General features: G+C 39.9%; 1 protein-coding gene across 4 annotated transcripts in view; it reads right to left on the reverse strand.

The window, feature by feature from the left end:
* Nucleotides 1-362: 362 nt before the first annotated feature.
* The window catches only part of cdc42 (cell division cycle 42), a 37,107-nt gene continuing 11,315 nt past the window's right edge, over nucleotides 363-26,154 (reverse strand). For 3 of the 4 annotated variants that reach the window (XM_068017472.1, XM_068017473.1, XM_068017474.1), the window contains 5 exons: nucleotides 13,900-14,056; nucleotides 11,027-11,099; nucleotides 8,990-9,099; nucleotides 7,781-7,978; nucleotides 363-2,753 (listed from right to left, as the gene is read on the reverse strand). In XM_068017472.1, the coding sequence (XP_067873573.1) occupies nucleotides 2,661-2,753; nucleotides 7,781-7,978; nucleotides 8,990-9,099; nucleotides 11,027-11,099; nucleotides 13,900-14,004 (579 nt within the window). In that variant the 5' untranslated portion in view covers nucleotides 14,005-14,056 and the 3' untranslated portion in view covers nucleotides 363-2,660. Of the gene's footprint in view, nucleotides 2,754-4,421; nucleotides 4,567-7,780; nucleotides 7,979-8,989; nucleotides 9,100-11,026; nucleotides 11,100-13,899; nucleotides 14,057-26,154 lie in introns of those variants that run through there. The other variant, XM_068017475.1, reaches the window with a different exon arrangement.

Genomic DNA, 26,154 nt, shown 5'->3' on the forward strand with positions numbered 1-26,154 from the left:
CTTAGAGAGGACAAGCAAGCCAGCAGTTTCTCAGCTTCTTTATGGGGACTGGGAGATTGCATTCTACATATGTATGGTGACTGGAAGGCCTCAACAGCACTCAGGATCTAAGTACTCAGTATTCAGACAAGATAGACCAAGATGGGCAAGTGTTATTTAGCAGTTGATAAAGGTTATTTGCATCAATCTTGGTTGCAAATTGACAGAGGTAGACTACTCAATATTGTAATTTGAATAGCTCAAGACAAAAAACCTTTCCCCCAGCCCTTTACAAACCTGGAGATTTTTGTTCAAACCCAAGTTTCAGTAGATTCAGGATGCCAAAAACCATTAAGTAATGAAGTAATGAAGACAGCAGAAAATTAAAATGTACCATTTTAATGTTGAGTAGGAAAAATACATTACTTACATGCTACATAAGACTAGAATCATCACTATGCTTCAAGACAAATAAGTTTCCATACAGATACCTTATAGCTAGAATCTCCAGACTATTTCACTAAGAAGCTACACAAGATTAGAGTTCCATAAATGCTATGTTTGGTTAGTTTAAGAGTGAAAGACTGTGGAGCCATTCAATATTTTCCAATGCTGCACGTTAAATATCCTGGTGACACTGGCCAGGACATTTGCTGCAGTCCATGTGCAAGCAACTATATTTTGATCACAAGCATACAAGAGAACTGCATTAAAATTCTAATGAGAATGCAATTGGAAATTACCCATTCTGGTGGAGTGCATGGAATATCATTCAACAAACTGTGGGTTAATTTATAAATAATGGACACATCTGATGTGAAACTCTGCACTTAATTTTATGCACAGTATACATGCACCAGATCCTATACACTAGGGCTGCTCTGATTAAAAATACATTACAAGGCAATTTGAAAGAATTACTAAAGGTAATTTCAGTTTAAATGTAATTTCCAGCAATGGTCGGCATCTATGCCGTTTGCTGTAATCTCCTTTAGAATCCTTGCTCTACAACCCAAAGTGCTATGACCAGAATATTTGTTCTGGACTCTAAACAAAGCCACTTTCCCAGCAAGTCACCATTGGCAGTAAATATTGCATGGCACATGGTTTTATATTGAAAGTTGCATGATTATTGTAGCACCTGAAGTGGCCAATGTACACTCACTGTGCTAAATGGAGCAGCTCTTCACAGTTAAAGTAAATGCCAAATATAACTGAAATGTGCAGTTTGTGCAGTCACCATTACTCACATGGATCTTACTTGTGGTTTTGTAATTATGGCTGTCAGAGTTTGCCAAAAGCTTCATTATTGCCTCAATCTCATTCAACATATTACTAACAAAATAATGGTGTGCAAATCTGGACCACTTTATATAGCATGTGTGGAGCAAGCAGGTATGAGTTCTGACTAACCTGAAGCCTCAAAATGGAGCTAATGGGCTCAGTTGAGATATGCTCTTAAGATTTGTTAAGAATTATTTGCTCCTAGATTAAGACTGTAGTTTAAATAAGTGAAACTGGGACATGGGTTGTTTAGTCAGAATTGCCAGCAGTGCTGTTGGCCAGGTATAAAACGTGATAAAACCCCTAAAATGTCAGCTGGAAAAAAAACCAAATTTTAGCTGGCAATCTCAGCTGGACACATGTTCAACAGATGCAGGTCAAAGCCAATGCCATTTAAGTTACTCAACTCTCGATATAGTATAGTCTTAACAATTGGAAGTGAAAAATGAGCCAACTGGCAATCAATCTCAATACAAAAACAAAGGCCATTAAGGTACAATTTTAATATTTTGAAAATGCATATACAAAGAACTCAACATGAAATAAAGCTTTGTTTTAAACCAAAAGGTTACAAAGAAACCTGACACTTCAAATGGAAATCAAAATTTGGTAACACTGAATTCTACAAAGGATCCTCAATATTTATTCCCAAAGGAATCCAGTCTGCACTTATGCACAACTATCTCCCACACCACTCCCAAGCACAACAGTTCATCAATAGCCTTTTAATGGCTCAAGCATCCAGCAGATTGTGCCAACACAGACTTGAGATCCAATACCTAGCTTGGTCTAAACTGTTCTTGTACTGTCACTAGGACTGCAGTAATGTGTCAAATTTAAAGTTTTCATAAACCAGCCTTAAACTGCTGAGAAATTTTGTCCCTCCTAAACATTTTAGAAGAGCACTGTAAAGTACTGGTGGGAGCAATGTGAAATGATGAATTAACCAAAAAAAAAATCAGCACACCAAGGCACATGGGCCCAGGTGATTTTTCTTATAGCCTACTGATAATCAGACTAATTCTGCTTGGTGACAATACAAAGTGGAACAGTAGTGCTAGGTTGTTGGATGTGGCACTTGAGAGTGTGGCAACATCTTACAAAAAGCCATTAGTTGATTAAACAGAAGCAATTACTGTGCATGTCTCATGTTTGTGGTAAGGAATTTTAGAACAGCAGATTAAAACCTAGTTTATGGATAAGTATCCAGTGGAAAATAATCAGGAACAAGAAAATTCATTGACTACTAAATGTTACATTAGAGGGGGAAAATTTACCATTGGCTATTCGATTCCTCCCATCATCGCACTCGTGGTTGTGTGCAGGTGTTATTGCAGGATGATTTATTTATTTTTTTAAACAATGCTTCAATATGTCAGCCTGCAGACAGACACTGCTCATAACAGTGAACAAGGACGTCTTTTCTTCTTGGGTTCTGGTGGCTCCAGGGCTGCCAATATCGCTTCGTCAAATACATTCTTTAGTCCTTTCTGGAAAGTGGGAGAGAAAGGTGGGGTCTCATTGTTACAGATTCAAAATAAAAAGAACCAAACCAAAAAACATTTGGGCAACAAATCTCATTAACAGGATAAATGCAACTGTGCATCTAATTCTAAAAAGATGTACACTGATTAGCACTAATGTCAAGTTAGTTTAGAACATCTCTAGGATTACAACCGCAAAAGGATTCAGATGTCTTTGCCAAGGTCACCATCTTGCAGTGATGAAATTGCTTCCTCCCTTCTGACTGACCATCTCATCCCAACAGCAGACAATCCTCAACCTTATTTGTCCCAACACTTGATAATTTAGTACCACTTCCAAGTTCTATCAATTTTAAGTACTAATGGAAGACCTGCAATGAAGGTCTCATCACCTTTGCCCACAGCTACAATAACTGGTGCAAGTAGTCCTGGAAGTTTCTGGTCTTAATCACAAGTCACTAAATTTTAGTGTGGGCAAGGAGATAGTTTACTTAAAAACTCAAGCCCTGTACCTCCCCACCTCCTGCCCCTAACAGCAGCACAATAATGTATCACCTAGAAGTGTACATTTACCACTTCAATTTTAAAGCTTGCATCTGGGATGTTGGCACATGCTGATATTTACTATACACACAACTCTACAAACTTACTACATGACAGGTACCAATAACACTCTTGACTTTCTAAGATAAAGGTTCTACAGCTAAACTCTGCTTATCAAATGAAAACAACTCCCATGAATATAGACTTAAAACTGCTATTGGCAAAGTTGTTGGGACTTCTGGTAGTATCTAAAACATTCAACATTTCATAAATCTTGTTGACACCAAGACAAATGAATTAGTAGATATTAAAGCACCCACTAACATTTATACAAAATGCTGGCACTATGCACTGTCCAAAGTTTATTCATTTCTACAACAGCTCAAATGCTCAGTTAGCAAAAATCAGCTGCAGCTAAATTAAAGTATAACACTTCAGTTTGTGCAATATTGCACAAAGATCTATCTCCATGAGAGAATAGTTTGCTTTGCCAGCTACGCAAGTTGAACAGTTTAAAATCTTCAGCTCTAAACTCATTGCACTTTACAAAATCAAAGTTTGTTTTGCAATAGATTACAATTGGTCAAGTCAAAAGTAGAGGTACTTATGAACAAAGCTAGAGATTTTACCTGCAACAATCCAAACAGAAGAAAGCACTGATAACTAGTTTTATGCTACAACTATTGCTATGGGACTACAGTACCTAAAGATCTGCTGTTAAAGCTCAGGCACAGAAGTCACAATAGAGGCAGGAGCAATAATGCAATGTAACCATCACATGTGGCACTATTCAGTTGAAATAAAATTTAGCCAACTTGAGGGTAACAGCTAAAGATAAAAGGATGCCCCTTTGTTTGCCACATAGGCAAGGGATAGAAAAAGATACATCAAGAATCCATATAGAATGCCATCAGCTCAATTTACACAAGTCTCCAATAAAAGGTGAGCCAGAGAACTCATTGAACCAATTTTACTTCAACCAAATTAACAGCAAGACACCCACAAAAGGTGCAACTGTACAATACCTAGAGTACATCACAATTACAGTAGAAACTTTTAGAAAGGTCCAAAGTAGTACCCAACAACTTTTACATATCCATATGAAGGAGAGAATGGAACAGTTTAAAAAAAGGACCCATTTGAATAGCATTTCTATAGGTTTGGATACAGAGAAAAGATGGGACACTTAGAATATACAGCATTTCCGCTTCCTTTGAGTTTCCGGTGGCTCGAGGGCAGCTAGGATAGCCTCATCAAAAACATTCTTCAGACCTCTCTACAAGACAAGGTTGGGGAGGAGAGAGAAAAAAAAGAGGGACAGGGTGGAAAAACAGCATGAAGTTAGAGGAGAGACTCAGGTTAGAAGCAAGACAGTAGTTTTAATAGCACCCACTTAAATCAGGGATTACAAGTACCCAACATGAACTAAACACAAACTAGTCCATACTGGGGTTTAAAAATGGGCAGGCTGTTTCAGGTAGGACCAGAGGGGATGTGATGAGGTATGTCACTGAAAGCCAACTTGCCACTTGGATGCTGACTGACCAAGCTTTGGTATTTGAGAAATTCTGTAGTGCACAATTCAAATTTACTTTGTAACCCACAAATATTGCACCCCCCACATGGAAAAAAAAGCTTTGCTTAGAGGATGTACCTGAAATATGTGCAGAAAGGTGATGCCAACCTGCCCATTATTCCTAGATGGAAATGGCACACCAATTTGCTAGCTGTCACAATATTCTAAAAGCTGTTTGCTGAAGTTGTTAAAACTGCAAGTGACAGCAATGAGGGTTTTCAGCATCTGAATGCGAAGCCAGGTTAGCATTTCAGCTGGATACCCTGCATCAGGCCACAGGGTTGCCATCTGAAATATTCAAATCAATTTTAGTTACTGAGAGGCAGGATGTACATTTCCAGCATCATCTGCTTTTCAGTGAAAAGCAAGTTGACTCTTGGCAGCAAGATTTCATGTTTAGGGGAAAGTCTTGGATTCCCTCCCTAGTCAAAATTATGCATTTTTAAACAGTTGGAACTCAACTCTAAGTTCTAGAGCTCCAATTCCAATTTGTCCAAAATGAGTTTCTTCTAAAATTTGTATAAAAATTGCCTAAAAACTAATTTATTGCTTTTGAAGTACTAAACCTCAGACATGTTCAGAAAGTTCTTTTGCCAGGAAAAGTAACATTTACAATACAGCAGTAATCTGAACAAGGACCAAAATTTTCCTATTGAATAGAGGGCAAGGAATCACTTGCTGTTAAGTCTTAAACTAGAAAGCCCCTTTTTTTTTTTTAATATATAAATTGTGCTGAACTGCTCATTTCATTTGGACAGGTGGGGGCAAACTGCAACTGGCTATTTAAAAACCAAATTTTCAATTATCTTATACTGAACTGATGCAGCCTCCACATCTTGAACAGTGGAATAAAACCACCAATACTAGTCTTGTGAACAGCCACGAGTGAGAGAGACAAAAAGCTACCAGCATTGATAACCATGCCTCAGTTTGAGGACAGTGGTGCACAGGGAAAAATTGGATATAGGTGACAGCTCAAAATAGGACCAGACAAGTTTGATACCTGTAGGTGTGCAGCAGCTATTAGAATTCCCCCCCCCAACCCCATCTAAAATTAAAGTAGAACAGGAGGGCATAGATAAAGTCCATCTCAACTCCTTCCCCCTCCCCAAAAGGTCTATCTTAACACACTTAAGTTCTTCCTTCACAAGGAAAATTATTGAAATGAAAACCCATCTACTATGAAGTAATGTGTATTTAATATAACTAACAGATCATCCAGGAGGCTATTTTCCTTCCCCAACTAACACAGGAAGCATGACCCAACCACAGGCCCTAGCTGCAGGTGTACATAGAGACCTGGTCTCTCCAGGTTACAAAACAAACCCAAGTATTTATTTGCCAATATGAGTCATTTTAATAGTGAAAGCAGGTGATCGATTATAATGCATAAATTCTATGCATGACCCAAAACTAGTCAAATGAAAAACAGTTAAAACTAGATATTAAAAGAGTGAGCCATCCTGAAACAGGCCAATGTTCAGGAGGACATGATAGATTTAGAAAGCAAATCTGGTATAATGGACAGATGAGATCAAATGGCCTTCATTTAAGCTCATCTCATCTGCAAGATAGTGTAGCCAACATTAAAAATTAAGTTAGCTGGCAGGCCAGAAAGATTAATGGGCACTAAACTCATTTTCCAATTTGCAAGAGACAAAAAAGGAACAGAAGATTTTCATGGATTCATATTTTGCTGCTACATTATTGTCCCAATGACACCCAAAATACTGTTATGTAGGCAATAGTTCAAACTGCCAGCTGGGTCAGAAACTCCACAATAGAGAGCATGAAGTCATTTAACTTGATATTTTATTGGAAGTCAGACCAGGTGGTCAACTCATTCTGTACCCCATTTGATAGTCTGTTCCTATTAAGTGATATTGCAAATCAATTGTTCACATGTATACAGGGCATTGGTGAGACCACATCTGGGGTACCGTGTACGGTACTGGTCTCCTTGGAGGCAGTACAGAGAAGATTTACTAGAATGGGCAGGCTGTCTTGAGGAAAGATTGCACAGGCTAGGCTTGTATTCACTGGAATTTAGAAAAGAGGAGACTTGATTGAAACGAGATTCTGAGGGGTCTTGACAGGGTGGACACGAAAAGGATGTTTCCAATAGCGGGAGAATCTAGAACAAGGGTCACTTTAAAATGAGTTACCCATTTAAGACAGATGAGAAATTTGAAGGTCATGAGCATTTGGAATTCTCTTTCTCAAAAAAGGTGGTGGAAGCAGAGTCTTTGAATATTTTTAAGGCAGAGGTAGTGGGTGGAAGGTCATCAGGGGTAGGTGGAAATGTGGAGTAATCAGTTCAGTCATGAACTTATTGAATGACAGTGCAGGCTTGAGGGACGTAATGGCCTGTGTATAGCACAAATTAAGCATTTTAAAACAAATACACTCAGGTCAAACAACAGCTGAGTTGACAGATTCATATCTGAAAGTACCTATACAATTTCAGGCTGCCTGGCCAATTGCATTTCATCTTGTGATTTTAAAGCATTTACACATGGAAAATCATGTTTAGACTACACAGCTTAACCAGTACTTTAAAATGGGAGAAAAAAAAATCATGCGAGAGCAGTTAAACATAGCTGAATTGCACAAATAGGCAGAGTTAGCTCACCACTAGAACAGTACAGCAATGCAAATGCTGCTGCCACCACCCCAGGAAATCCCCTTGCTAGGTGATTCTGGTGCCTGTGACAGCACAGACTATGCAACTTTGCACAGCAAAAAAAAAAAAGGGTCAAAATCAAATTTTCCTTACTTGCAGCCACAAGTGTAGATTAATATTTTAATTTAGGTTATGCACCCAAGATGGTATACCACATAATGTGCATTAAAATTAAGCCTCTTTTGGAACAAGTTAATGTTTTACTACAGACAGTATAGTTCAAGCACTCACTTGTGTTAGAGCAGAACACTCCACATATTTGACTGCTTTCAGGTCCTTGGCCAGTTTTTCAGCATTATCCAGGATGATGGGCTTCTGTTTGTTCTTGGCAAGTTTCTCTATGGTTGAGGAGTCATCCCTTAGATCAATTTGAGTCCCAACCAGCAGGAATGGAGTCTTTGGACAGTGGTGAGTTATCTCAGGTACCCACTATATAGATCAGGGAAAGAATGGAATTTAATTTTATTCATATGGTAGTTCACTACAATTTGACCTAAACCTAAAAGCACTGCTTTGAGCAATTATAAAGACCACAACCCCAATGCTGTGCATACAAAGCCCCTTTACAGATTGTTCCAATAGATCTGGTCTGTCCTGTTATTCCTCATACAAGCTCCCAATTTCTGATTACACCATGGCCAACTGCTCTGCAAGGCCATGTAATCCTCCACATGAAAAACTAAGACCAGTTATGGTTTCACAAGGACTTTTTTCACCCCCAATTGATGCTGGAACAATCCTGCCCTGGTTTTTTGCAGTCTAAAACCAATGTGGAATCCCAGTCAACATGCCAGAGCTGGGCAGGCAACAACTGAAGTCCCTGAAGCATGTGGAACAAGTCTGCAAGTTAAAGCTCAGGGAATCACTGCTCGAGCAGTTCTGTTACTGGACTAAATCCAAAAAAGTAAATTTAAAATCCCACTGTAAGTTAAAAATTTGAATTCTTTATCAGTAAAAGTAGCTAAATCAAAGATCCAATTGATTTATTAATGTTCTTTAGGGAAAGTAGCCCATAGTCCTTAGCCAGTCTAGCTCATGTGCCTCCTGTCCCACATCAATATAACTGACTTAACTGTCCTCTGAAGCAGACTAGCACAGTTGCATCAAACCACTACAAAGAATACTGTAGCAGCTGAAGGTCACAGCCAAGCCATTAACACTAGGCAACCAGGCCTCATAAGCAACACCCACATCCATTCCCTTCAAGTAGTTAGGGGGATCACTACAAGGGAATTGCAGAGGGAAATAGTTCAAAAAGTCATTCCAGCCCACTCAGGTTTCTTACTGGAGGATCAGTAAGAGCAGATACTTCTCTAGTTGTCTAATCTGCAGTCTCAAATGTAGAATGAACCAGGGTTTTCCCAAACTGAAAATTAAATTTGCAGCAAGGTGAGGAACTATGCCAAATAGAAATTTCAGTGAGGACTGAAAGATACAAACCTTTTCTTTAACATTTTCAAATGAAGATGGCGACACAACAGAAAAGCACACAAGGAAGACATCAGTCTGTGGATAGCTCAGTGGTCGTAATCGGTCATAATCTTCCTGACCTGGAGACAAATTTAAGTTCCAAGTCAAAAATCAAGTGCCAAACTGTTTACCCAAACAAGGGGAAAAGAAAACATGAAAGAATTTGCAACCCCTGGTGCCGGTACAAGATTTCCATAAACTGTTCTATCCAAAGAGATCTACCAGCTACACAAGTCAGGCAGCTGGACTTCAAGTTTCATCCTTTCGAACAATTAGTAATTTTGGAAGCTGAATCCAATTATCTCAAACCAAGTTAGACTTGGTCACACAACTGCATCAGCAGATGTACTACATAGTTTGTTTAAAAAACTGTCCACCCAGTCTTCCAAATACTGGAAAGAGCTTCTACTAAGTATTTAGTATCCAAGTCAAATTTGGGGCTCACCTTAAATTTAAATACTAGTAGCTCCTTACTTTACATACCAAAAAAGGCCTTTGAACACCACTCGTATCAATTCTTTGATGTGTATATTAGGTGCTGTAACTAAACTTCAAGCCCAGAGGCTGAAGCAGAAACTTCCAATAGAGAATGGGACAGCAATTTAGCAAAAGGTAAAAGCTATGACTCAAGGAGACACGCTTGGTTATTTGTGCAACATGGGAAACATGAATGGTTTGGTTTAAAGATCTACACAGTAGCAGCAATGCATTGTCAATAGGCTCAAGGACACATTCTTACAAACTGACCATTCATTTTAAGTATGCAACTACATCACTTTAGTATTAAAGTCAGTGGAACTGTGCTATTAGCGATCAGGCTGCAGTTGGTAAAAATTTGGATTGGCTGTAACTAGCCAATGGTGCAGAAGGTGACCTTTCAGCCAGTCGAGTCCACAACAGCTCTGCACAGCAATCCAATCAGTCCCATTCCCTGGCTCACTGTAGCCTTGCAAGTTTACTTCAAGTGCTCTTCCAATTTCTTTCTGAAATCAATTCTGTTAATTCTTTATGAATAAATAGAATGTCCCAGGAAAGTCAGACAAGTCCAACATTGTCTAGCCGTCCAATTAATTGAGATATAAAATGGGCTTTCATCTCTGGCATCAATCCAGATTGATGACTATATGCCTTCAAAAGCAGTGAAGTAATAAGTAGCCCCAACCCAGTTAAAAGTAAACATGGACTCAGCATAAACTACCCTTGCTTTGGCACTAACTTGACTGTTTAGGACATGGGAAAATGGCATCAAGCTGGCACAAGTACTGTGTAAGAGTACAATTTGTGGCTAGAAGTACAGCCAAGTGAGCTTTGCTCTGCATCCTCTACTTCACCTGCTCAAAAGAGCAATTTCCTTCCCCAGCACCAACATCCATTTGAAAGCAAAGCCTCAGTAGCAGTATGCCCTCCTGGAGGGAAGAAATGTGAACTCCTGGGAATAATGCAATTGATGCACAAATGACAAGGACTGAACTCAACTCCCAAGGTCACAAACAATAGTAACTAGTAATTAGTTACTTCACTGCCTCCACCTTTCAAATGGAATACAAGGTCAACTTGAAACCATGAGGCTGCACATCCATTACAGCTTTCAGCCCCTGTGCCCAAATTTAGTTAGCAATTAAAGTATGCAAAAACTCAGATTTACTGGTATTTCCAAAGGGAGGAAATCCTGCTAAAGAACTTCACACGTAAAATACAAGATACAGCCAAAGAATTTAATATAATGCAGCCAAATCCAAGTGCCATTAATAATGCATCCTACTGTTGCAAAACTTTGTTTACACCATTTTATAAAAATTCACAACTACACCCCATCACTAGCATATCTAGCTGCACAGACCTAGCAAGTTACAGAAGGCATTTTAAAATGGAAAATCCTTCTGCTCCTGCTAAATGCCTTCTGTGGAGAATCCATGCAATAGTACTAAACTTCAAGCCTACAAGCTCCACCTAGTTTCACTAAACTTGAACCTACCCCTCAAGTTCATTTTAGGTAATCCCTCTTACCTGCAGTGTCAAACAGTCCTAAGGTATACGGTTCACCTCCGATCATAACTGTTACAGCATAGTTATCAAATACCTACAAAAAGAAAAAAAAAGTCACTTGCAACATTGAGGCTGTTTTTAAAAAAAAAAAACTGAAAACCCCTCCACAACTTAGGCTAAATGCAACATGGCTGCTCCTGACCATGTACAAATTGGCAACTGAGTAGAGGCTACATCAAAACCAGATTCAGAATGTCAGGCCCATCTCCATCTTGACCCAGGGCTCCTGAAAAAAGGAGAAAAAATGCCCCACAATAGAAGCGAGATTCCTTCATTTGCATTTAATGCACTGTTGCTTCATGCAGTTTCTACAAAAAAAAAATTGCTATGGACGCAAATATTTTAATGGAGTACACAAATGAAATTTGAGTCACCTATTTGACATTTAAAATATTCCAACAACTCTGGTGACTAGCCACAACTTGTGCGCGAAGAGTTACAAGAAAAAAGGTAGTTTGGCCAGAAAGTTAATTGTTGAAAGTAGGTTCAACATTCTACATTTTGTTATGCAATCACAATAAAGAGATTACATGGCAATCTACATATCCAGCCTGACTATTCAAACATGTCAACTGCACCAGTAACTTCTGGGCAAGTTATGTAAAATTGTTAAATCATGAAAGCAGAGTTAGTTAAATTTGACCCCACCTCAATTTTGCTCCCCATTGTCTTCTAGTTCCAATCCATTAACCATTTAGCTGAATACAGTTAACCATGTGTCAAGATCCAAGAATTAGTCAACTTCACCTACAGATTCACTCCAAAAAGCACATCCTGTTGTCTCAGACTTTTACACAGAATTTACAAACAAGACATGTATGTGGTTATAACTTTGCATGTGCATCCTTTCACTCCACTTCTATCAGCAGAACCACCTATTGTTTTCCCCCTCATTTATCCAACTTCCCCTTATACTGCCCAATGTAATTTATGTGAGCAACTTATACAGTTGAGTGCCCTGGCAATTGAACCTTCCAACAATTATTTATGTAGCACCTTTAATCAAATGTCCTAAGTCACTTTACAGAGGTATGACAGCCACACCAGGTAGTATTAGAGCAGATGGCTAAAGAGGCAAGCATGAGGGTGTACCTCAAGAGGAAAAAGAGGTAGGAAATCCTATAGTTTGGTACCAAAAACAGTATACTGTACACTGAGAAAAAGAGAAAGTCTGCATTAGGAATATGAATATAATGAGTAACAACTTCATTTACAAATGTGAATAAATTTCAAATGGCACTGCCAGTTCAAATTTTGATTCATGGGATTCTTGAAAATAGAAACTTGTTTTTATTCTTCAGACCTATTTGTCTGAAATGCTGAACTACTGGTGACAGTGTTCAACCAAAAACCACTCGTTCAAGCATGGGAATGGGACTCAACTGGATCCACAAAATAAAGTTTCCAATATTAAAGAAAATTGAAAACAAGGCAAAAGTCTCCCATGAAGGCTAAGAAGTGAACCCACTCATATCAGGACATCTGGAATGGAGAGATCAGGGCTAGTGACGATCACCTTTGCACTTTGGATGGGCCTTGGCCAAAAGCAAGTAGTGATATTTGTTTTCTCCTATCCTTAAAAAAGGTACAAGGACTGCTAAAGACTTGCAGGTTGATAGGAAAATTGGCCAATGTAAATTGCCCCTAGTGTAGGTAGGTAGTAGGAGAATGGTGGGGATGTGCTAGAGAATATGGGGTTAATATAGGATTAGTATAAATGGGTGGTTGGTCAGCACAGACTCAGTGGGCCGAAGGGCCTTTTTCAGTGCTGTATCTCTAAATAAAAAATAAATAAACTGCTGTGGCTAACAACTGATATTTAAAGATGGCTGCACTATGACACTGTTGAATGTCCCAATACATATAGTAGCAACAAGGAACACTAAACTAGTGAAGATTCACTACAGAATGGAAATATGCAGTATGAGTTAGGCTGGAGGGGGGCAGGGAAGCCATACAAAAAAATGTATCAAATCAGTGATCCAGTGCTATGGGGGACCCAAGTAATGTTCAACAGCATATCTAACTGGTTTGTACTTGCATTGCAGAAACCTAACTAATAAACCCGATCCTTGATGAAATCCAATCTTAAATTTTCTTGATGCACTCAGCTCTCAATAAGAGATTAGAGCCACAAGTGCAGTTAATCCAGTTGAATGTTACTAAAAACTGGTCAAAACCAGTTTAAAATGTAGTTTGTACCTGCTTACCATTTATCATTCTGAAGTGGAACAATTTCAAAGAATATAGCAAAGATTTTTTTTAAAAAGACATGGCTATCTAAAAATTACTAAGTAGCCAAAACATCTTCCAGTCTGCCTACATCACCCCAGTTAACATGTCCCAAGGGCAGCTTTGCCAACACTAGACTTCAGCACCTCCCACAGAACATAGAAATGCAAGTCTAGCTGGAAGCAGACATCATTTTTCCTCACTGCCATTAAAAAAAAGGACCAAGTTCTGGGAGCTAATGGAATCAAGACAATGGGCAAATTAGAAAACCAGTTTCTTTAAGATGTGGGACACTTATCCTAGTGTTTGTACTCCAATACTTCTGTGTAATGCAGGGATCCAGAGAGCAGCTATGCCACAGCCCAGAGGTCACTTTCTTGAAATAGACACAAACAGGTATTGGAAAAGCTACAAGAGGTTGGTAACTAACTCTCCCACATAGTACAATTCCAAACACATGGACTTTAAACAGCCTGTTCAAGCTTTACTACTTCAATTGTATGAATCAGATTAGCAACTGGAATTAAATTTGATTTTTGTTCGCTTGTTATAAATCATGTGTTCACATTTGGGGGAAAACAGAAAACAGGCTTTACACTTACCGTGGGAACATACTCAGATGGAAATTTGTTTGTTGTATAGGAGATTAAGAGACATGTTTTACCAACAGCACCATCACCAACTACAACACATTTAATAGTCTGCATAGTTAGTCACTTCAGTCTCGACCTTCACGCTGTATCCAATGTATTGCAGTATCTGAAAAAGGAAGATCATATTAGAACTGGCAGAATCCAAGTTTGGCACAAGTCTGCTTAGAATGGCATCAGATGGGTCAGTAAAAAAAGCTGGTTTAATTTGTTCTTGGGATATGGGCAATACTCTTTGGCATCCTTGTCTCAGGAGACAATGGGTAAGCACCTGGAGGTAGTCAGTGGTTTGTGGAGCAGCACCTGGAATGGCTATAAAGGCCAATACTAGAGGCAACACTGGAAACTATTTATTGGGTAGAGGTCTTTGAGAGTCAGCTAATATGGGACTGCAAGTGCCAAGGTGGTCAGCACAGGTAAGGGTGGCAAGTTCCCCTTCCCAAAGAAGGAGTACAAAAGTATGTGAGGATGACAAATGCAGCAATGAGAGTTTACAGCAACTCAAGTGCAGCAGACAGGCTCCTCCCAGGATGTAAAAAAATTCACCATATATTTTTAGGAATTTGAATTAAAACTAACTCAACTTCTCTATTCCTCAAACCATTCTTTGAATGGGCACCCTGCTTGCACCTTTGCTCATGTTCTGTGACAATGTTTGTTGCCTCTTCATTCAATGAATTCTGCAATCATGAACCCATGTTCTTGTTTTAGGAATTTAAAACACTCTGCAGGTATGGTCTTACAGCATGATCAAAATATTTAAATGACTGACTTAAGCCAAACTTGAACTATTTTACATAAAGCCCAGTAGAGAAAATAAAGGTCCAGAAATACATAAAGCTTATTAAATTAAAGGGAATGAACAGTGCCCACAACCATTTAGATCTTTAAAGATTGGTTGTACAAAATGTTGGGTAGGGTGTTAACTGGCTTCTGACAATAGACCCGTAGCAGTAGACATTTGCAAGTTGGCTCACTTTTTCCTCCAAGGGAAGCATCCACCATCTTAGCTGGTCACTATGAAAACCAGCAGAAACCTTGTTTAAATCACATCCAATAGCTGTTTCTCCAGAACCATTACAGGTAAATTACCACAAATAAACTTCAAGCTGCTTTTATGCTACAAACCTCTTGCTAGTGAGTGGCACTGACTCAAGGAGTGGACCCAAGCTAGTTGCAAACTGAAAGTAAAGTTTGAGAGGATACACAAGGTTGGCAAAACCTGGCTTAAAGTTCTCATCATGCTAAAATGAGTTAAGCTGGTTAAAGATACATTGAACAAGGGTTGCTTGTTGTTACTAGGTATCTGATCTAAAATGTAGCAAAATACAACTTTAAAATGCCTACCCAAGTATCCATCTGGAACACTATAAAAAAAGGCATGTTTGTACAGAGTTTATGATAATTTAACAATTTTAGTGACAATGATACTGGGAAGTGATTCAAACTCAATCTGCAGTTGCTGCTGGGACAGAACAGAAGCTCCAGATCATATCAGGAACAGTTCAAGATATACTTTCAATTTCAAAATTGAAAAAGTAGAACTGAATTAAGTGTACAACATGATAAATGGCTGAGGGAAAGACCAGTTTGAATGATACCATCTTACAAGTAAAGGTCTGAACCCTAGCACTAGCCTACAGATAAACTGTACAGCAACTGTTTTTAAAAAAAGAATGTTCAGTGTTCACACAAGGCAGGGTGTGGGATCAATTTCCTCAAATGCATGTAGTTAATCAAGTAAGCATCTTTAAACTGCTGAACTTTAGCATGAAAGCTACTTTAACAAATGAAGTCACAGCTGCTCAATAGCATTCAAGCACATTAAATCACTATGGCAAGTTCCACATCTACTTTGACAGTTGCTAAGTTTCACATTCTTTGCACAAAAAGGGCAAGGAAATTATACCATTAGTTAGATTTCTAATTTCTGGCTTTTTAAAAAGCCACTTCAGCAAGCAATTTTATAAACATGGATTTCTGTTTCAACTATGATTTTACTGCACCATATCCATTAACTGAATAATGTTTCCAACCTCCAGTAGCCAAGGACATAAAAATGAGTTCAAAGTTTCTGTAACAAGATCCCAACACAGTTTTAGCCCAGTTCTTCCACCCTAAGAATATATTTGGATAAGAGTTATTTCCAATGGAAATATTAAAATTTGAAAACTTTGCTTTAACAAAAGGGAAGCAGAATGCCCAAAATGGTGTTACTCTGAAAGAATTTGCAAAACCATAGAAATAAGCAATTCAGGAAACAAAGCTGCAAGTGCCAGATTTTGCCAGACTCAGTACAGGAGGACAGTTCAAAAGTGTTTAATCAAGCAAGATGGCCCAATGTTACAGGGATGCTTGTTCAGTATTACAATGAGTATAATTGCCAATGTTTGCTTTAATCAATATAACTGTTGCTGCATGTTCACTGAGTAAAGCATGTGAATGATTTATATCCAGCTCACCAAATGTTTCCTTGGTCTGTCTGCAATCTCTTCAAAAGGCAGAGCATGCATTTGATGAGCACCAGAGAAAAATTCACTTGTACTAACCATATGGAGCTACAGGAATGCATCAGGAAGAGTTCAGGCACTAATATACATGTTCAGTACTGCTGTCCACCCACATCACCAAAAGAAAGTCCACCACAAACACCTTAAATTGACTAAGAATCAAGGTCCAGGAACTAAAACAATGCAAGGGAATTATGCATACAAGACAATCACAGAAACACCTTAAGCCAAAGTTGCCCCTCTCCACATAATCCAATTTCAAAGGAGAAAATTTACATTGATCCAGATTTTAACTTCTACAACAGCCTGATCAATAAGATACCCTCTGCAAGAAAGTCAGAGGTGCATGGGTATGTACACCATCACCTCCAAGTCACATAAATCATCCTAAATTGGACATACTGCTGTTTCTCCATTGCTGCTGTCAAAATCCTGGAACTCACTAAAAGCACTGTAGCAGCTAACAGAGGTTCACCAGCAGCTGGGGATGGGCCATGTGAGTGACACCAATATCCAAAGAAATGAACCAAAAAATCTCAAACCAAGCTTCGATAACCAATTTTACCACTACCCATTTGTGAACTTCTGACTGGACCTTTACATTCTTTGAAAGCAATGGCAAATTGTTTTGAGTGCTTCAATTTAACTGTTGATCTAGACAGCTACAAGCAAGTTACATTAAATTTAAAGTGAATGGCTTCTCAATAGCCTACTGGACAACGCCAATGTCCAGTTATACCAAGATAGAGACTAGAAAGTTGCCAGTTAAATCTTGCTGATTGCTTATGGGATAAATTTGCTGAGCTGAGGTAAATAGACAAAAAGTCCCAGACTGAATGATCAGCTTGAGCTCCCAGCCAAGGGAGCATCAGGATAGAAAGCTAAACTTCTTGACTCCTTTCCAGCAACTCACATCCTAATCAGATTGAACATGACATGAAGCATTGGTGAACACTGGTTTACAAGACTGGTGCTGCCCTTCCAAGCAGCATAGCAACATTTGTTGTCAAAGACCAAGTTTAAAGCAGAATTTTAGTACTAGCAAAACTATACTTCAGCTCGAAATAAATTCAGAATTTATAGCACACAGTTCTTTCAGCCCAACTGGTGTGCATGCTGCACACAAGCCTCCACACACCATCCCCAACCTGATACTAACTCAATTGGCAGACCCTTCTATTCTTTTCTCAAACACCTATCTAGCTTCCCCTTAAATGCATTTACACGATTCATCTCAAATTGTAGGTGGGGGCAGCTCAGCGGTTAGCACCGCAGCCTCACAGCTCCAGTGACCCAGGTTCAATTCTGGGTACTGCCTGTGCAAAGTTTGCAAGTTCTCCCTGTGACCGTGTGGGTTTCCACCAGGTGCTCCGGTTTCCTCCCACAGCTGAAGACTTGCAGGTTGATGGGTAAATTGGCCATTGTAAATTGCCCTGGAGTAGGTAGGTGGTAGGAGAATTGAGGGAAGGTGGGGATGTGGTAGGGAATATGGGACTAATGTAGGATTAGTATAAATGGGTGGTTGATGGTCAGCACAGACTCAGTGGGCCAAAGGGCCTGTTTCAGTGCTGTATCGCTCTCCAAGATCTACATTCTAACCAATGGATAAAGACATTTTACATTCCACATTGCTTTCAGTAGCGATCATATTTATGACCTAGTTGGAGAGGCAGAATCATCCAAGTCTACCCCATCAAACCCCTTTCAATTTTAGAGACTTATTACATTACTCTTTTCTAGAGGGTAAAAGCCCCAGTGTGTTCAGTTTTTGATCATTTATAACTTTAGTTCTAGCATCATCCTTGTAATTATTTTGCACTCGGTACAAGAATAATTTTTTTTTTAAAACTTTGAGACTGGAAGTGTACAGTTCTTAAGTGTAGGATAGCCAAAATCCTATACAAGGTTAACAACCCCTCTACTCCTCCAGAATGAACTGTAGTGCTTTGTTGGCATTTATAGCTTTAGCCTGTATTGTTACTTAACATATCTATACTCCTAGATCCTTTTGCTCCTCTATCACATTGAGACTTATTTTCCATGAGATGACCAACAACTTAATTATATTAAATCTTTATCACATTGCTGTTGTGAAGCTTGCTCTGCAAATTGCCTTCTGCATTTCCTACATTACAACAGTGACAATTCAGAAGTCAGTTATTGGCTGTAAAGCACTTTAGATGTTTGGTGGTTGCAAAAGGCACTATGTAAATGCAAGTTTTGTTTAAACATTCCAAGGTGCTACACAGGATCATTATAAATCAAAATTAGACACCAAGCCGCACAAGGTGGCTAGGACACATGGCCAAAAGCAGGTTTTAAAAGCAGCACCCTGAAGGAGAAAATGAACAAGTGTGCAAGGCAGCTGAAGGCACAGCCATTGGTGGAGAAAAAACAAGGATGCTCAAGAGGCTAGAATTAGATGAGTGCAGATATGAGGGGTGTAGGGTTGTAGGAGATTAGAGATAGGAAGGGGTGAGGCCATGAAGGGATTTGAAAACAAGGTGAGAAATAAAATTTAAAAAAAAAAAGGCATTCCTTGACCAAGAGCCAATGCAGGTCAATGCAAGGGTGACAGGTGAATGGGGCTTGGTGCTATTAAGGGCAGAGGCAGAGTTTTGGATGGTCAAGCTTAGAGGGTAGAATGGAGTGGTGAGCCAGGAAGGTATGACAAGGGCAGCAGAAAAGTCAAATTATGTTGAAGTGGAAACAGTCAGTCTTTGTGATGGCACAGATGCTACTAGAAGCTTATCTCAGGGTCAAACATCAAGCTGCAAATGTCTGGCTTAGTCTCATGACATTTGCTAGGGAGAGAGAGAGAGGAATCAAATGCTAAGGAATGGAGTTTGGAACAGGGATTGAAGACAATGGGCCCTGTTTTCCCAAATTTAATTGGAGGGAATTTCTGCTCATCCTGTACTAGCTGTCAGTTAAACAGTCTGAATTTAGCAACAGTGGAGGAAGAGCAGAGTGTGGTAGTGGTGAGGTAGAGTTGGGTATTGTCAGATGAGTGAAAACTAATGCTGTGCTTTCAGACAGATGAGGGGCAGCATGTAGATAAGAAATAGGATGGGGCCAAAGACAGATCCTTGGGGATGATACTAGAGGCAACTGTATGCCAGTGGGAAGGGAAGCCATTGCAAGGGATACACTGGGAACTAGGCAAATGCAGTCCCACCCAGTTGGGTGGTAGTGGAGTCAACTGTCAAAGGCTACAGACAGGTAGAGAAGGACAAGGGATAGCTTATCTTTGTCAGTCACAAAAGATGTAATTTGACTGATGAGCTGTTTGTGCTGTGGCAAGGACAGAAGCCTGATGGAAAAACTCATGAAATTCTGGGAAGGTGTAAATGGATTTGAGGCAACACCATGTTCAAGGGCTTGAGGAGAAAGGCTGGAGATAGGATGGTAGCCTGCAAGAACAGTGGGGTCCAGGATCGAGGGAGGTGATGGCAGCAGATTTACAAAGGAGGGAAGCACCTGGAGCACTGTTAAACCAATCAGCTTACATGGCAACCAGGGGAAGTTGAGTCATCAAATTTAGTGGGAATAGGGTTGAGGGAATAGGACTTGGGTCTTGACAAAAAAAAAAATGAGTTCAGAAAAAGATTGGGGTGGAGGAGAATAGAAGGAAAGAGAAAAACTAAAAATTCAGAGCTGGGGCAAGGGGGAGCTTTAGCAGAAGTTGGGTCAGATGGGCTAGTGGAAGGAAGCAAAGTGGTAGAAGCAGCTTATTGATCTGAGACACAGTCATCCATGAACTCTTGGTACATATTCCTTCTACCAAAATGGACCACCTCTCAGATCTACTCTGCAATTTAACTATGAACAAATAAAGGAGAGCCTGGCCTCCATTTTGTTGCATTCAACTACATATTCAATCTACTACTGGTCCCTGACTTCACATGCTGACCCAATTTGAGTCTGCTATGCTGCACTTTTAACTCCGTTTCAAAAACCCAAGTACAATTTCTGCATTACCCTTATTTACTCCAAAGAATACAAGGTTGGTCAGATGTGATTTTCTGTTTTGAAGTCTATGCTGACCAATTTTACATTTTCAGTTATAAGCACTTCAAAAGGGGATGGGTGGGCAGTGGGAAGGAGAGGCATGTGCCAGAGATTGGAGCTTTTGCAATTTGCCAATGTCAACTAGAATAGTGATCAGATTGCTGCAGGTGGTCTCAGTACCCCTAGCTGAAACTAAAGGAAAGAGGCAGGTTTCACATCACATGAATGGTCACTGTTAGAAAGCTACAAAATCCTCCAGAGTTCAGTGACCTGACAGTCTCAGCCCGAGGCCCTAGGTGCCAAAAGAGCAACTTTGAAAGAATAAAAGAGATTTTTTTTCTTGGCAAGGTTATCAAAGGATCGACAGCCAGTAAATGAAGTTGAGGTACAGATCAACAAGCTGTTCCATGTCACAGTATTCTTGTGGATAAGTGCTTCAGGGCTCAAAGCAGGAACTCAAGTTTTCCCAAGGATTAAAGTATGAAACTGCTCAAGTACAGCTACAATGAAAGCAGTGCATTTCACCAAGCACTGCTGAAGAATACAAAGCACATGGCTGGACAAGGAAGTGAACTTTTGAAACGTGGTCCATGATTGCTATTGTGCAGTTATGGACTGTTACATTCAATGCCATGGAGACACCCAAGTACTATCCCCAAAGGTAGTTGCATTCTTCACCTTCAGGGGCAGAATACCAGTTAAAACATGGCTGCCACTGGGTTCTGGCTGCAGTCAGACTTAGTTCTGTGATGGTAAGTCATGTACTTACAGGAAAGTTGCAATTGCTATGCATTAACTTTAAAACCACACAATTTCCATTAGGATCAGAAGGGTGTCTGAAGTGAAGAACAGATGGGCAGAACAGTGGCAAATGGAGTTTAATCCTGTGAAGTGTGAGGTGATGCATTTTGGGAAGACTAAAGGCAAGGTAATAATAAATGAATGATAGGACCCTAGGAAGTACAGAAGGACCTTTGTGTACTTGTCCATAGATCACTGAAGGCAGCAGCACAGGTAGATAAGGTGGTTAGGAAGGCATGTGGGATAATTGCCTTTATTAGCTGAGGCATAGAATATAAGAGCACAGAGGTTATGATGGAGCTGTATAAAACACTAGTTAGGCCACAGCTGGAGTACTGTGTACAGTTCTGGGCACCACACTATAGGAAGGATGTGGTTGCACTGGAGGGTGCAGAGGACATTCACCAGGATGTTGCCTGGGCTGGAGCATTTCAGCTATGAAGAGAGACTGAAGAGGCTGTACGGTTGTTTTCCTTAGAGAAAAGGCTGAAGTGGGGGGGGGGAAACCTGAATGAGGTATAAGATTTGAAGGGCATTGATAGTCTAACCTAAGAAAATTTCCCCTTAGAAGTGTCAATAACCAAGGGGCAGAGATTTAAAGGTAAGGCACGGAAGGTTGAGGGGATTTGAGAAAGAATTCTCACCCAAAGGGTGGTTAACAATGCCTGAAGGGGTGGGAGAGGCAGGAACCCTCAGCATTTAAGTATTAGATAAGCACTTGAAACATGCACAAGGCTACAAGCAAAGTACTGGAAAATGGGATTAGAATAGATAGGTGCTTGACAGCCAGCAGAGACATGGTGGGCCAAAGGGCCTGTTTCTGTGCTGTATAACTGACTCCATGACTCTAATGGAGAGATCCCATGACAAGTTAGCTGTATGTCAGTTCATGATGCACAAATGTTTGAGTGACAGGAGTTACTGGGGTATGCCTGAACACAGTAAATGCTGCCATTGCATTTCTCCAACACCAGGGGAGAAAACATTTGTTATTGTGTTGGCTGTCCAAGTTTATAGGTAACAAGTCAAATATACAAGCTTGAAAGTTATATCTACTAGCTTAAAACAAACCTTTCAAAGCTATGCTTGATCAAGTATTTTGATCTGCTGGCACCCAGCTAGTTCCAAATTCTACTACGAGATATGCACTTTTCGGTAACAAGTGTGCTTCATTGGTGTTCCATTATATGAAGATTTTGAAACACCAACTTAGTACAAATGTAATCTACAGCCTTCTGCTAAAATTATTCTCACCACTAAGTACCTCCATCAACTAGGCAGGCAAATAAAAAGAAAAAGCATGTTTTCTTGAGAAATGCCCTGAATTCTACCAAAGAATCTGTGCTGATCCAGATATTCACAAGTACAGCTAGCAGCAAGTCAATACCTGACTCATTGTCTACCACTCCTTTTCCTGCATCAATTGACAAATGGTGAAATCACCAAAACTTAGGTCAAAACAAATCAGTAGGAATGGTTCTGAAGTGTTTTTGGGTATAAAGACTTCCTGCTTTACTATTTTTCAACTTTATGCAGACTACAGTAATCCACTTCCACAGTAATTTGGGAATTCAGCTTGTGACTGCTGTTACTGTAGGAAGTGCCATTTATTGTAGGGCATTTGACAGCACCTACTGAAAGTGCCCTTCATACAGAGTTCAGGCAAACTAGCTGATTGTGACCATTTCTTAGGAGCTGCTTCCTTCACCAGGTGGTTGTGAAAGGCCCACATAGGACACTCAGTAAATAAGTGTTCTTCTGTCTATTAGAGCCATGACTTGCATTTATATAACACCCTTAATGCAGTAAGGCACCAAGGTGATTCACAGGCATGTTAGTGTAATTTGACAGCCACTCAAGGAGATTTTAGGGCTGGTGACCAACAGGTGGGTTTTAAAGGATCATCTTGAAGTCAGCAGGAGAGGGAACAAGGCTTTAGGAAGGGAATTCTAGAGCCTGGGGCTCAGGAAGCTGAAGGCAGGGCCACAATGGTACAGCAATTAAAGGGAATGTGCACAAAACCAGAATTAGAGGAATACAGATGACAGTTGTGGGTCTGGAAGTAGTTAGACTGAGGGGAGGCCATGAATTTGAAGATTTTAAAGAGAGCAGCAGCACAGGGATCATGTGAAAACAGGACTGGAGAGTTAGGAATACAGGCACAGTCAACCTAGTACACAGAGTTTGATACAGCAATGCCAGACTTGGGCATAAGCATCTACTTTCATTTTCATGTTTGTGGATTTACTCAGCCCTAATTCAGCTGTATGTTACATTTAGTACTTACAATACTTAGATGTCAAACTGAAAAAGCACTTAGCATGGCTTTTGCCTTGCTGGCTGGCAAACTTTCATTCACTTTGCAAGGTGAACACAAAGGTCTTCACTTCAAAGACTGTATACTGCTTGCAGTTGGTCACCCACTTCCATATGATCTTAAAATCTATACTCAACTGCAGCACTAGTACAGTTAACAGCATATCAGACCACAAACGAGAGCAGCATTTACAGCCAATGAAGTACTCTAATTGCTGTTGCAATGCATCATTTCCCAACATTGCAACTCAGCATATAGCCACCACAAACTGGTGCTCTTCCAGTTTCCTTCACATTGGCACCAGTTTGATACAAGGCCAGGCTGGTTAGCTACTTCTATAAATCCTTACTAGATCAGATGTTGATGGAATGGTAGCATAACAGTTGTTACTGGATTCATAACACCAAGGCCTTGACTAATTATTTGACGACATTAGTTCACGTCCCACCATGGCAGCTGGGGAATTTAAATAATCTAATTTTAAATTCATAAAGCTAGCAGATAGTCATTAAAAACCCAACTGGATCACTAATCCTTTGGGAAGGACATCTGCTGTCTTACCCAGTCTGGCCTATGACACCAAACCCACAGAAAGGTCATTGACTCTTAACTGCCCCATGAAATGGCCTAGCAAGCAACTTGATTTTAAGGTGGCAGCTCACCACTTAAGGTCACTGGGCTCTAGGTTGTTCATTTACAAGAGAATTATCAAGCAACTTAGTCTTGGCAGGTGGGGTGTGCCTGACAGTCCTGAGGCACAGTATTTTGCCACATGAACACAGACTTTAATTGCAAGCCCCTAACTAGAAAGACATTTGCATAGTAACAGTGTTGGAACAACTGGGACCCAATCATTGCTTCCCAACATGAAGTGGTCGGACCAGTTTTGGTCACATGGCTAACTGGCTGTTGGAGGTCTGAACGGACTTTTAAAATGCAGAAAAATGTTTGTCAGAAAGCTCCTGGGTCCTGGTTTGAGAGCACTTTCCTGTCTGCTCTCATCTCACTCACCAGCATTGGAAACCATTGAAAACATATGACCAAGAAAAGGTGCCTACAGTGAACAATGTTTAAGAATACTGGGCCCCAACAAAAAGTAAGCCATCTGCAAAGACTTTAGTGAGCTGGAAACAGCACAGTAAACAAGAAATTTCTGAAATTGCCTCAAACCTCTTCATTTTCTTCTTTTCTGTCCCTATTTGCATGTGCATGCTAGCATGAGCAGGTCATATCTGTAGGCATTAACTATTTAGAGTTTAAGGTTGAATAAATTTCACTTTTCTTTAAACCTAAAGAGGCATGTTTGTGCTCATTTCTTTGCCTTATAATTGGAAAGTTGTGAACAAGAATTCACAAAGGGGAGCTCAAAATACTGTTTAAAATTAAACCCTGTAACAAGACCAGGTGAAGACCGTAAAAGACCCCTAGACATCTCACTTGACTGCAACAGGATGTTTTACTACATTAAACTGAATATATAAATGCAAGTTGTGGTGGTCAGATATTTAGTCACTTACTAGCATATTTTGCTTCTGTAATTAGAATTGTTTAGATTGCTAGTTGTAGTGCTGTTACAAAAAAGGTAGCGATTTAACAATCTCAAATTTGAAAACCATCTTTTACCATTACTTAGATTTTATAGAATGAGATACTGCATTGAAACAGGCCCTTTGGCCCACCGAGTCTGCTGACTATCAACCACCCATTTATACTAATCCTACATTAATCCCATATTATCTACTACATCCCCACCTTCCCTCAATTCTCCTACCACCTACTCTAGCGGCAATTTACAATGGCCAATTTACCTATTACCTGCAAGTCTTTGGCTGTGGGAGGAAACCTGAGCACCCAGTAGAAACCCATGCAGTCAGGGAGAACTTGCAAACTCCACAGACAGTACCCAGAACTGAACCCAGGTTGCTGGAGCTGTGAGGCTGCGGTGCTAACCACTGCCACCATGCTGCCTACTAGTGCAGTAAAATCAGCTTGTTTATACAATATGGGCCAGATTTGAGTACCAGAACAGTACAGTGACACTTGTGCACGTGAGGTTTGGTTCACAAAGGTGCTATTCAGGCCTGTAGAGGTCAGCAAGGCAGTCTTGAACTACATAGCTCACTCGCGAGTCAAAAGGATCGTTGCATCTGGTTTCTTATACCTAGGCCAACAGCTAAATTACTACTTCCAAAATGCACCAAAAAAGACCAACACAGGGGAGCTTAAGATTCAGAGTCAGAGACAAGTTATGGAGCCCACCAAGCGACCAATGCAAAACATCCAAAGTCACAACTATTGAACGCATGAGAATTCTTGACCCCTTCAGAAAGGAAATGGAACCAAACAATGATAATGCCATGAAAAACTTGCACTTCAATGAGAGTGATCCTTGTACTTAACACAATTATATAGTCACTGATAAATGTGTTGACTTGTACATTGTAAAACCCATGTTTAAAAATACATGGATGTAAAGCAAAAAATTCAGTTCATTAAAGTATTTTAAACTTCTTTGCTAAAGAGGTACTTAACTTGTGACTATAAATTCCCAATAAACCTATTAAAATA

This window comes from Heterodontus francisci, chromosome 37 (genome assembly GCF_036365525.1).
Source record: "Heterodontus francisci isolate sHetFra1 chromosome 37, sHetFra1.hap1, whole genome shotgun sequence".
In the NCBI taxonomy this organism is placed as follows: domain Eukaryota; kingdom Metazoa; phylum Chordata; class Chondrichthyes; order Heterodontiformes; family Heterodontidae; genus Heterodontus; species Heterodontus francisci.